Source organism: Staurois parvus, unplaced genomic scaffold, assembly GCF_062004578.1.
Source record: "Staurois parvus isolate SC_StPar_1 unplaced genomic scaffold, SC_StPar_1.0 ptg000011l, whole genome shotgun sequence".
Classification (NCBI taxonomy): domain Eukaryota; kingdom Metazoa; phylum Chordata; class Amphibia; order Anura; family Ranidae; genus Staurois; species Staurois parvus.
In genome coordinates, this window is record NW_028317807.1 from 34,511,778 (window position 1) to 34,524,952 (window position 13,175).

Here is a 13,175-nt window from a genome sequence, read left to right on the forward strand (position 1 = left end):
AAAATATTATGATATAAAAATGCACTAATAATGGTTGTCATGTTCCTTGTTGCACAGCAATATTGGCAAACATTTTCCAGAACAGAAGTCATGTGGAGGATGAGCTGGCTCAATTTGTAAAGCTGAATCAGCCAAGTATTACAGCTCTGATGAATGTACCAATCCCAAACAACAACACTGAGGTAGGTTTGAATTCTATAAACAGGCGGCTCTTATAACCTTGTTGTCTTATCAAACCTGGCAGCATTAAACCATTGGGCTTATTGGGTAAGAAGACACAAAGGCTAGTGATGACATGCAAGTGCTGTAAGGATGAAGATAGAGGTGAGCTGTCACTGGTTACTGAAGGTTTTGCACATTAGTTTTGCACATTAGTTTTATTCTTAACACGTCTTGAGTAAAAAAGTGGGCATGTGTAATGCAGCAAAAGGGTCAACTCAGCTGATCACAAATGGGGTCATCAGTGGTCCATTTAGTAGAAGTGTTGCTTTTAGATTGTAGTTTATTAGTGATGTTGACTTTGGGGTTGATTTACTAAAACCGGAGATTGCAAAATCTAGAATAGCTGCGCATAGTGGCTGCAGATGTGCACGACATCAAAATCTGTTTCATTTTGTTTTGGTTTCATTTGTTAAAGTGGTAGTAAACCGCATTAAAAAAAATCCCCTGCAAGGTAAAGGTATAATGTGCTAGTATGTATCGCACACTAGCATATTATGTAAAACTTACCTTGAAACAAAGGCTTCCAGCGACATGCTGTCCCCGCTGTAGAAGCTTCCCTCTGCACCTTGTCTTCCTTCCGGGTTCACGAGTTCCGGTCATCTGACTGGCTGAAATGCGATGACACTCCTGCGCATGCACACAGGCATCCTTGGACACGGCACAGTGCTTTGAAGGAACGCCATGGGTATGCTGTTCCTTCTGAGCACATGCGCTGGCTCTACAAAGAAACAAACATCTCCTAAACTGTGCACACTTAGGAAATATTAACTTTACCTACAGGTAAGCTTTATTATCAGTTTACCTGTAGGTAAAAATTTACAAAATGGCTTTACTACCACTTTAAGTAAATCATTTTAGTTCATCATAACCATTATGTTAGAATGATTCGTTTTTTTGATCCAGGTAATATCTGATTGCCTTAGGGGATCAGGAAGACGTTTTTTCCCCAGATGGAGCAAATTGGACCAGGCCACACAATGACCCATATAGGAGTTATTTTGCCTTTCTCTTGATCAACTGTTTGTATAGGTTTCTGTATATTGATGTTTTCATTTGATTTTGATTTTTTACTTATGTTGACTTAGATGAACTTGTGTATTTTTTTCAGCCAGACTAGCTATGTAATTATGGAGGCATTCTTCTTGAAAAAAATCTGATATTTATTCTTGTATTTATCTTCCTCTTTTTGTACAGATTGGTACTTGGTTTACCACTCTATACCAGTGTAGTAAAAACACTTCATTGGTGGCCAAACCTTTCCAAGTGTTCTGTAATCTGTCTCCAGAGCAGGGATATAAGATGGCCATAATATTCTTAGAGAATGTGGATCTTCTGAAATTATTTTATAGAGTAAGTAAAAACCACCTACTGAAATTTAAGGTTTTATATTTGTTTGACAGTGCATGTGCAAGCCATGACAATGTAACGTAAATGCTTATTTTCACAAATTTTTATTCTTTCCAATAAGAAGATACCAAGAAAAGCTTTAAAGCATATTTTGAGTTATGTTTGCCTTGTTTTAATGTAAAATTTCCTATTTTATATTATCATAGGTTTCGGCATTTCCCTCTAGTAGATTTTTTAAACTGTAGCCAACCTCTCAGGACAACAGCTGGCATATTAGACCATCCACATACTGTAGCTAATATATTGTTTTCTGTATCAGACATAATTGGGAGGTTAACATAGAGATGGATCTGCACACAGATGTCTGTTTGAGAATGATATCCAGAAAGAGTGAAGGCCCCACAGTATTTGAATAAGGGAATTTAAGGGCAACAGGAAAAGTACTGAGGTAAAATATAACAAAGCTTTATTTTAGTACAATAAAATATCACAAATTTCTCGAATCCATAAAAATCACAACATAGTGGCTACGTGGATGCAAATGAAAGAACTTTGGCTGATGTAAAAAAGAACATCCTCTTGTTGTTCTACTGGACAATCATCCATTGGAAACCCAACATGTTTCAGATAATCATCTTTCCTCAGGGGTATATAACAGAGGAGGACAACAAAAGGGAGTTCTGTAGCATAACAACTCACAATAAGTACATTGCAGTATCAAAAAATAGAATATAGTACATACATACTTTTTGTTGTCCACCTCTGTTATATACCCTTGAGGAAAGAATATTATCTGAAACACATTGGGTTTTCAATGGATGATTGTCCAGTCGAACAACAAGAGGTGGTTCTTTTTTACATCAGCCAGAGTTCTTTCAGTTGCATCCATGTAGCCACTATGCTGTTATTTTTATGGAATCGAGAAATTTGTGATATTTTATTGTACTAAATTAAAGCTTTGTTATATTTTACCTCAGTACGTTTCCTATTGCCCTTAAAGTCCCTTATTCAAATACTGGGGTCTTTTGCTCTTTCTGCATAGTCATGGGATGCTGGCAACTATTTAAGAACATAAGCTGGTGATAGCTGCATCCGAGAATGATATCCAGGGGGATACTGTAGCTGCACACTGCTGTTCACACAGCTGTGGAATGGTAGCTGCTCTTTGTTGATGTACTAGGCAGTGCACACAATCTACTCTTCATCTTTTGAACTTCTCTACGGAAGTGAAGGTAGGGCATGCATGAATATAGAGTTTACAACAAGTTGGAACGTCTCCATGTATGATGAGAGTAGCTTCCTAAGAAGGCCATGGGTGTCTTGGTCATCATCACCAGAGATAATGAACTAAGAGCATTGCTTGTAACTCTATTTTGTAATAAGCCATGGTGCAGCATTTCTAAGCAGGATACTGAAATGTGGTTGCCCTAATGTATGTGTATACTCATTTAACAGTTTAGGATGCCTTGATTTTAATGAAAAACCACTATATTTTCAAACAAGGGGTTGGTTTATTTACAAATAAAGATATATATACATTATAGTTGCAAGTTACTATGTGACAAGGAGGAAGATGTATGGGGAAGGAGGGTAGTTCTATCTAGGCTAACACACATTTATTCTAACTGAATATTTCACACGCAAGGGTCTCTTGTCTGTGGGATCTGGGGGATTGTGGATTTTGTAGAAGAAATCTTGCACCAGAAGTCACAAAAGTTCATTTCTGGCCCAGGTTCAGAGTTGAGTTTTTGAGCAAAAGATTACACAGGATGTCCATATAGCTCTTCCTCCTGGAAGCATGTTATCATACTGGCCAAGTTCGGGCAGTAAACACCTCCAGGGGTCCTGCTTTTCAATCTGATATCGATCCTAAGCACTCATCTAGTCCTATTTGTTGCTGCTTGGCTGTGCAATCTTCATCTACCTTAATGCAAAGTACTTCAAATACAAATGGATACAAATTAATACAAATTTGCTTCTGGAGAATATATATATATATATATATATATATAATAATTCCTGTCAAAGCTGCATGGATTTACATTTTTATCATATTTACAGTGTAAGTAAAGGTAAAAGTTATTATTTTCATTTTGGATAGAGTAAGGCTAGGTTCACACCTATGCAGGTTGGGTTAGAGCCGTTTCTGCATTGCGTTTTTGCCGTGTTTTTTTTTTACATTTTTCTTGTTGCTAGGCAGATTTAAAATGCATCAAAAATGCATACAAAATGTGGCAAAAACATATAAAAAAAACGGAGCAAAAAAGCAATACATGCTTTTCTGCAGTGTTTCCATTGAAGTCTATAGAAACAAAAACACAACTTTTTGCATTCAAAAAAGTCCCTGACCCTTTCCAAAAACACATCCGGTGAAAATGCACAGGTGTGAAGATGTCCCATAAGAAATCATATTAAATGGACTGTACTGGGTTTCTGCAAAACGCTGCAGAAAATGCTTAGGTGTGAAGCTAGGGTAAGGGAGGGTGTTTTTTGTTTCTTTGTTTCCCAGTAGGGACATTTCCCTTCACTTCCTGTCTCATAGCAACTCAGGAAGTGAGAGGAATCCCGTCAAAGTAAGGGAATCCCGGTGTGTCATCAGCGTCACCAACAGGGGCATATTTACCACAAGGCAAACAAGGCACTTGCCTAGGGCGGCATTTTTCAGAGGGACAGCACCTCCCCCCAGAAGAAGGAATGAAAGAAGGAACATGTGCTGCATGGGGGGGGTTAGTGGAAGGCTCTCCCAGGTAGGGGGCAGGGGTGTTGTTGGTCAATGTCAGGCTTTCTTTATGAGAGAGACAAGGGGGGGGGGAGAGTTGGTGTTGGTCGGTGTCCGTGGGGGCGGATGATTTTTGTGTTGCCCTCTATTTCTGTTCTGGTGACAACCCAACATTTGAGATTTTCTTTTATTTCACTTTTGATGATAACAGCAAACCGGACAAATAGAGAGGGTGAATCTTCCTAACGGAGGCACAGACAGCAACAATAACTGACAGGTGTATTAATCCCTCTGTCTAAAACTAAATAAAAAAGTTTTGCTTTTAGTTTTACTTTAACACATAGAAAGTTTTTTTTTAAAACTTGAACACTCACTACTCAGGTTATTTTATATTAAAGCTGAGCACTTTAGCATGTTTCTGATAAAAGTCATAACAGAATATAGAAATATCGTTTTTCTTTTAAAGGTTAAGAGACTAGACTGTGGAGTTGATTTACAATAGGCAAACAGGCTCTTCACTTCGTTAACGCAGTGAAAATTCACTTTGCAAAGAGCACTTGATAATGTGCAATTAGGAAAAAAACAGTGGGAAGTTCAAAAAGGTTGTGGTCAGCACCCTTTAGAATTCACGGCATTTCACATGATGTAATTTGCACCTGATTTATGTGCTGAGTCCAGCAAGGAGGTTGGAGTATCTATACTGGACACTCCTTCCTTGGTGCACTTTCCCCCTCCCCACCCACTGCACCTATCTCACTGACATGCGCTTGTCCAAGTAGACAGCTGAATGGAGTGGAGTTTTGGGCTCCTTTTCACTTTTTTTCATGTATTAATTAGGCCCTCTATTAAAAACAGCATGTTGTTTACGGAGTTCCAAGCTACAATTTATGCACATAAACAAAACATCACATGATTTATGGGACAGCACTGAGTCTACAAGCAGGTAATATCTATTGTGCTGTCTCTTTGCCTACCCCATGCTTCTCTGGGAATCCCTTGTCACATATATATATATTGTGTATATAATATATATATATATATATACCGATGCTACATACAGTATAATAACCTTTCTTCCTGTCTGTTGTTTTCAATCAATGTCATGTTATTTTTCTTATTGCAGCTGGCAGTTCCATCAACGTGGCAAACAAGCTTCAACCTTATCTTATCAGCACTGCAAGCTCTGATTAATAAAGTCGACAGTTTTCTAAATAACATGCCAGCAGAGCAGGAACTCACCAATTTTCTGAGCATTATAAAGACCTTTACAGACTTATCAAGTACCTCAAGTACCTCAAGTACCAGGAGGAAGAGGAGTCTAGTATGTACCCCATTAATATGGCTAGCATCATAGAACAAAGTTACTTTTACAGTATAGTATATAATGGACAATTTCAGATTTGAGTATATATTTCACTAAAATATTAGACAATGTTTTACACATCACTGCTTTTATTCAAACCTTTCAATTATTTATTTTCAATTATTTTTATATGTGCCTTTTCCAAACATATAGTTAAATGAGAAAAAAAGTTATCATTTATTATTTTTTTAGTTGACATAAATGACATGCATGTTATATACAATAGATTGCTTGAAATTTAGTAATTAAAAGTAATTATTTTAACCAGACAATGAAGTCAGTAAATTGGCATTCATCCTTTACTCGGCTCTCATACCAGAAAATAGGATTATACTGTATACTGCCTTCTGTGGCATTCCTGTGGAATTTTTAAAGTGTTACTAAACCCAGGACCCTGCATTATTATTATTATTATAATACAGTATTAATATAGCGCCAAAAGGTTTGCTCAGCGCTGTACATTATAGTGGGGGACAGTACATGAGACAATACAGTAACAAAACAATACACGAGGGGTTCGAGGGCCTTGCTCTTTCGACCTTACAATCTAGGAGGGAGGGGATAGTGGTACAGGAGGAAGTGGCTGTGGGGGATGGAGTGGTAGGAGGAGTGGAGGAGGTCGGCTGTTAGGTGAGGGTGGGGTGGGCTTCCCTGAAGAGATGGGTTTTCAGGGTGTGCATGAAGGTGAGGAGGGTAGGTGACAGTCTGATGGATTGGGGTAGAGAGTTCCAGAGGATGGGGGAAGTCCTGGAGAAGTCCTGCAGTCGGGCGTGGGAGGAGGAGACCAGGGAGCTAGAAAGTAGGAGGTCTTGTGAGGAGCGAAGAGTACGAGTTGGGTGGTATTTGGGTATCAGGTCGGTGAGGTAGTTTGGGGCAGCGTTATGAATGGCTTTGTATGTCAATGTTAGTAGTTTGAATTTAATGCGTTGGGCAATCCGAAGCCAATGGAGGGAATGACAGAGAGGTGTGGCAGAAGTGGAGTGGTTGGTAAGGTGGATGAGTCTGGCTGCTGAGTTCAGGATAGACTGAAGCGGGGATAGCCTGTGTTGGGGTAAACCGGTGAGGAGGGAGTTGCAGTAATCCAGGCGTGAGATAATAAGGGAGTGAACGAGTTGTTTAGTAGTGTCTGGGTTTAGGATTGTACGTATCTTGGAGATGTTACGGAGGGGGAGCCTGCATGAATTTGCCAACGATTGGACATGGGGTTGGAAGGATAGGTTTGAGCCTAGGGTGACACCTAGGACTTTGGCTTGCGGGGTGGGATTGATGGTGGCGTTGTTGGTCATGATGGAGAGAGGATGGGGGGGGGGCGCGGGCTGAGGGGAAAACTAGGAGCTTGGTTTTGGAAAGGTTCAATTTGAGGAAATGAAGCGACATCCAGTCTGATATGTCGTTCAGTAGGTGGGTGATATGGGCGGAGGCTTAAGGGGTGAGGTGAGGGGTGGAGAGGTAAATTTGCGTGTCATCGGCATAGAGGTGATAGTTGAAGCCGTGGGAGTGTATCAGTTTGCTGAGGGAGGAGGTGTAGATGGAGAAAAGAAGGGGCCCGAGGACAGAGCCTTGGGGGACCCCAACAGAGAGGTGGGGAGAGGGGGAGGTGGTAGCGTTATAGGTAACGCTGAAGGAGTGTTGGGATAGATAGGAGAAAGCCAGGAGAGAGCAGAGTCTCTGATGCCAAGGGAGTGTAGTTTACTAAGGAGGAGGGGGTGGTCAACTGTGTCGAAGGCCGCAGAAAGGTCGAGGAGTAGGAGGACTGAGTAGTGGCCATTAACTTTGGCGGTTAGCAGGTCGTTAGTGATTTTGAGTAGGGCAGTTTCGGTGGAGTGTAGGGGACGGAAGCCAGGCTGTAAAGGATCGAAGAGGTGGTTGTCAGTGAGGTGGGAGCTTAGGCGATTGTAGACTAAGTGCTCAAGGAGCTTGGATGTGAATGGCAGCAGGGGGATGGGTCTAAGGTTGTTCAGGTCGGTGGGGTCCAGGGAGGGTTTTTTGAGTATGGGGGTGATGTGCGCGTGCTTTAGGAGGGAGGGGAATACGCCAGTAGAGAGGGAGAGATTGAAGTTGTGGGTAAGGGAGCGTAGGATGGAGGAGGAGGGTGACCGGAGGAGTTGTGTGGGGACAGGGTCAAGGGGGCAAGTGGTGAGGCGGGCTTCTGAGAAGACCTTAGTGACCTCCTCAGTGGTAGCAGGGCTGAAGGAGCGGAGTGTTGGGGAGGTTATAGTGTGCGGGATGTTAGGTGTGGTGGGGGGCAGGGCGGTTGCGAGGTCAGAAGAGGGGAGAGTTGATGGAGTAATGGTGGGAGGGAGGCTAGGTGGGGAGGTAGATTGAGTATTGGCAATGTCCTTGCGGATTGCGTAAATCTTGTTTTGGAAGTGATTGGCAATCTCGTGGGTGGTGAGTGAGGTACTGGGTGGGGGGGAGAGAGTAGGGAGTTGAAAGTGGAGAAGAGCCGGCGAGGACAGGTGGAGAGGGTGTTAATGAGGGTTACGAAGTAGGCTTCTTGGTGGTGTAGAAGGAGGAGGTGTAGGTGAGGAAGGCAGATTTGTAGATGGAGAATGCTCGAGGGGATCTGGTTTTGCGCCATAATCGCTCCACCGCGCGACTGCGTCGTTTGAGATTTTTAGTGTGGTCATTCTGCCAGGGTTGAAGCGGTCGGGGTCTAATGCTATGTGTGGTTAGGGGTGCTAAGGAGTCTAGGGCAGCTAACAGCGAGTCGTTGTATGCAGTAGTGGCCAGGTCAGGGCATGACAGTGGAAGGATACTGTCGTACAGATGGTCAGCTGCCGAGTGGAGAGGGGCCGGGTTCAGGTTGCGGAGGTTATGGCTGGTGATGGTTTGATGTTTTGTGAGGGGGGGGGAGTTAGAGGATGGGGAGATGGAGAACGTAATGAGGTTGTGGTCAGAGAGGGAAGGGGGTGTTAGTGAATTTGTGGAGGGTGCAGAGATGAGAGAAAACGAGGTCCATGGTGTTCCCGTCGGTGTGGGTGGAGGACTGTGTGCACTGTGTGAGTGCAAAAGAAGAGGTTAAGTGGAGGAGTTGGGATGTAGCCGGGTTGTTGACGTTGATAGGGATATTGAAGTCACCAAGGATGATGGTTAGAGATGAGCGAATCGAACATGACGAAGTGGAATTCGTTCCGAAGATTTGGAAAAATTCTATTCGCGACGAATCCGAAGATTAGCAAACTTCGGATGCACGAATCGAATTTTCCCAAAAATGGCGGCGACATGTGTGGCCACGGAGAAAATGGACAGAGAAGATGGGGCGGGGATCTCTGGGAAGGCGCGCAGACAAGGCGCGCTGACCCATAATGCATTCATGACATGTGATCGCATTAGCCAATCAGCAGCCAGCCAGCACTATAAATCGCGGCCATCTTAGAATTCTCCATTAGCCTCCGGTCATTCAAGAGAAACAGACCTGTGTGTATTAAGGGACAGAGTTAGGGCCACAGAGACTTTAGGGCCACAGAATCGTTACTCAGGGACACAGAATCGTTACTCAGGGACACAGAATCGTTACTCAGGGACAAAGAATCGTTACTCAGGGACACAGAATCGTTACTCAGGGACACAGAATTGTTACTCAGGGACACAGAATCGTTACTTAGGGCCACAGCTATCAAAGAATCGAAAATTTAAAGTGACATACACCCTTTTTTTTTTTGGTGGCTGTCGTGCACAGTTGGTGCTGCAGTTTGCCAATTGTGCAAAATAAACTGACTTTCTGCTTCACAACCACTATTGTACGTTCAAAGAGTTAATTCCATATACACGCCGGGTGGCGGTAATATTTTTTGGGTGATTAGTGCATTCCAGTGACATAAACGTACAGTTTCCAGCCAACGGCAAGCTGTAATTGACCGATTGTGCAAAATAAACTGACTTTCTGCTTCACAACCACTATTGTACGTTCAAAGAGTTAGATCCATTTACACGCCGGGTGGCGGTAATATTTTTTGGGTGATTAGTGCATTCCAGTGACATAAACGTACAGTTTCCAGCCAACGGCAAGCTGCAATTGACCGATTGTGCTAAATAAACTGACTTTCTGCTTCACAACCACTATTGTACGTTCAAAGAGTTAAATCCATTTACACGCCGGGTGGCGGTAATATTTTTTGGGTGATTAGTGCATTCCAGTGACATAAACGTACAGTTTCCAGCCAACGGCAAGCTGCAATTGACCGATTGTGCTAAATAAACTGACTTTCTGCTTCACAACCACTATTGTACGTTCAAAGAGTTAAATCCATTTACACGCCGGGTGGCGGTAATATTTTTTGGGTGATTAGTGCATTCCAGTGACATAAACGTACAGTTTCCAGCCAACGGCAAGCTGCAATTGACCGATTGTGCTAAATAAACTGACTTTCTGCTTCACAACCACTATTGTACGTTCAAAGAGTTAGATCCATTTACACGCCGGGTGGCGGTAATATTTTTTGGGTGATTAGTGCATTCCAGTGACCTAAACGTACAGTTTCCAGCCAACGGCAAGCTGCAATTGACCGATTGTGCTAAATAAACTGACTTTCTGCTTCACAACCACTATTGTACGTTCAAAGAGTTAAATCCATATACACGCCGGGTGGCGGTAATATTTTTTGGGTGATTAGTGCATTCCAGTGACATAAACGTACAGTTTCCAGCCAACGGCAAGCTGCAATTGACCGATTGTGCTAAATAAACTGACTTTCTGCTTCACAACCACTATTGTACATTCAAAGAGTTAGATCCATTTACACGCCGGGTGGCGGTAATATTTTTTGGGTGATTAGTGCATTCCAGTGACATAAACGTACAGTTTCCAGCCAACGGCAAGCTGCAATTGACCGATTGTGCTAAATAAACTGACTTTCTGCTTCACAACCACTATTGTACGTTCAAAGAGTTAAATCCATATACACGCCGGGTGGCGGTAATATTTTTTGGGTGATTAGTGCATTCCAGTGACATAAACGTACAGTTTCCAGCCAACGGCAAGCTGCAATTGACCGATTGTGCTAAATAAACTGACTTTCTGCTTCACAACCACTATTGTACATTCAAAGAGTTAGATCCATTTACACGCCGGGTGGCGGTAATATTTTTTGGGTGATTAGTGCATTCCAGTGACATAAACGTACAGTTTCCAGCCAACGGCAAGCTGCAATTGACCGATTGTGCTAAATAAACTGACTTTCTGCTTCACAACCACTATTGTACGTTCAAAGAGTTAAATCCATGTACACGCCGGCTGGCGGTAATATTTTTTGGGTGATTAGTGCATTCCAGTGACAGAAACGTACAGTTTCCAGTCAACGGCAAGCTGCAATTGACCGATTGTGTACAATAAACTGACTTTCTGCTTCACAACCACTATTGTACGTTCAAAGAGTTAAATCCATTTACATGCCGGCTGGCGGTAATATTTTTTGGGTGATTAGTGCATTCCAGTGACATAAACGTACAGTTTCCAGCCAACGGCAAGTTGCAATTGACCGATTGTGCTAAATAAACTGACTTTCTGCTTCACAACCACTATTGTACGTTCAAAGAGTTAAATCCGGTTTTATTTTTGGGGTGCTTATTGAATTAAAGAGTATGTCAGACAACACGCAGAGGAGTGGCAGAGGAGGCAATGTTTCAGGAGCGAGCAGACGTGGCAGCAGAGGAAGGGGTCGAGGCAGCACTAGTCGCAGCCAGAGGCCAGTGCTCCCGGTGTCATCCAGCGGTCGTGTCTCCACCGACAACCCTGCCGTCATCGATTGGTTGACTCAGTCGTCTTCCTCTTCCCAGGTCACCTCTGACACCTACAGCCAACGGTCGGTGGGTACGTCAGACACAACCGTTAGTTGGCATGGCCCGGGAGCAAGCCCACTGAAATCACGTGTCCTCGACCTGCCCCTGTCCTTTGGTGTTCCCTCACCAAGCGAAGTATCGCATGCTGTGGGCTCAGCCCCACTGTACAGTGAGGAAGAGCTAACAGAGGGCGGTCAGGAACGGGGGGAGACATCCGCCTCTTCAGCAGCCAGGCGAAGAAGTACTGGCGAGAAGAGTGGCTCGGTAGCCGGTCTAGAGACAGGTCTGTCTCCTGACGCAGCCGAGGGGGCTAGTAGTGACGCGGAGACCCTAATTGATGATGATGAGGCTGATCGCACTTGGCAGCCTCGTCGTCATCAGGCTATTGCTTCCGCATCATCAGGAGAAGAGGGTGCCAGCTTGGCAGCGAGCAAAACAGTCGGTGGGTTGCCCAGGAGGCAGCAGGGTCGCAGCAGTGTCAGTAGAGCCAAACGGCCACGGAGTAGAGCACCAGCTCCACTGCAGCCTACCACCACGGCCAGTAGTGGTGCCGGTGTGCACGGAGGAAGTAGCAGTCAGCCAGTGAGGAGTAGCGGGGGCAAAGTTTCCTACTCGGCGGTGTGGCAATTTTTCGTCAAGCCGCCCGAGGAAGTAAACGTAGCCGTATGTCGACTATGTGGCCAGAAAGTCAAGCGTGGCCAGGGGGCCCATGTTGGGACTACAGCGTTGCGTCAGCATATGCAGCGTCGCCATTCGGTGGCCTGGGAAAACCGTGATAAAGATACGGCGGTTCTGCCTGCCCCAGCCCCCGCTCCATCACCCGCTCCGTTACTTGCTCCGTCGCCCGACGTCAATAGCCCTCTATCAGCCAGTCAAGGCTCCAACACCTCTGCTGAGGGGAGTTGTCGCTCGTTGGCATCTTTCGCTCGTTCAGATGCTCCTTCTCCTGCTACTCCTCTTCACGGATTCCGTCAGCAGTCTTTCTTGGAATCCGTTTCCAAGAGACAACAGTTTGCGAGCACGCACCCGACGGTGCAGAAGCTGAACGTCCTCCTGTCCAAGTTGCTGGTGCTGCAGTCCCTCCCTTTCCAAGTGGTGGACTCAGCACCTTTCCGAGAAATGATGGCTTGTGCCGAGCCGCGGTGGAGAGTGCCAAGCCGGCATTTCTTTGCCAAAAAGGCAGTGCCAGCCCTGCATTCACATGTAGAAGAGATGGTGGGCCAGTCTTTGAGCATGTCGGTCTCTGCCAAAGTGCACGGCAGCGCCGACGTGTGGAGCTGTAACTACGGTCAGGGACAGTACATGTCATTTACGGCCCACTGGGTGAACGTGGTGCCGGCACAGCCGCACCAGCAACTTGGACAGGTCATGCCGCTTTTGCCTCCACGTTTGCATGTCCTTGGTCCAGCAAAGATGTCCGCCTCTACCACCTCTTCTTCCGCCGTGTCCTCAGCCGCCACCCCCGTGCCAAGTCCCATTACCCGACCGGCATATCACATGTGCAGGGCGCAACGGTGTCACGCTGTGCTGCACCTGGTATGCCTTGGCGAACGTAGTCACACAGGGGAGGAACTTCTGAGTGTAATGAACAGAGAAATCGACAGATGGCTGTCTCCGCGCAAACTGAAAATCGGAAACATGTTGACCGACAACGGAAAGAACATGGTGTCTGCTCTGCGTCAAGGAAGGTTGTGCCATGCGCCATGCATGGCTCACATGTTCAATCTGGTTGTCAAGCGGTTC

The 13,175-nt window shown here is 44.7% G+C and overlaps 1 protein-coding gene across 1 annotated transcript in view; it reads left to right on the forward strand.

Annotated features, from left to right (window-relative positions):
• The window catches only part of LOC149474167 (uncharacterized), a 210,072-nt gene that overhangs the window by 48,987 nt on the left and 147,910 nt on the right, over nt 1-13,175 (forward strand). The window contains exons 12-14 of the mRNA XM_089672650.1: nt 58-182; nt 1,417-1,572; nt 5,412-5,609. Of these exons, the coding sequence (XP_089528776.1) occupies nt 58-182; nt 1,417-1,572; nt 5,412-5,609 (479 nt within the window). The remainder of the gene's footprint in view (nt 1-57; nt 183-1,416; nt 1,573-5,411; nt 5,610-13,175) is intronic.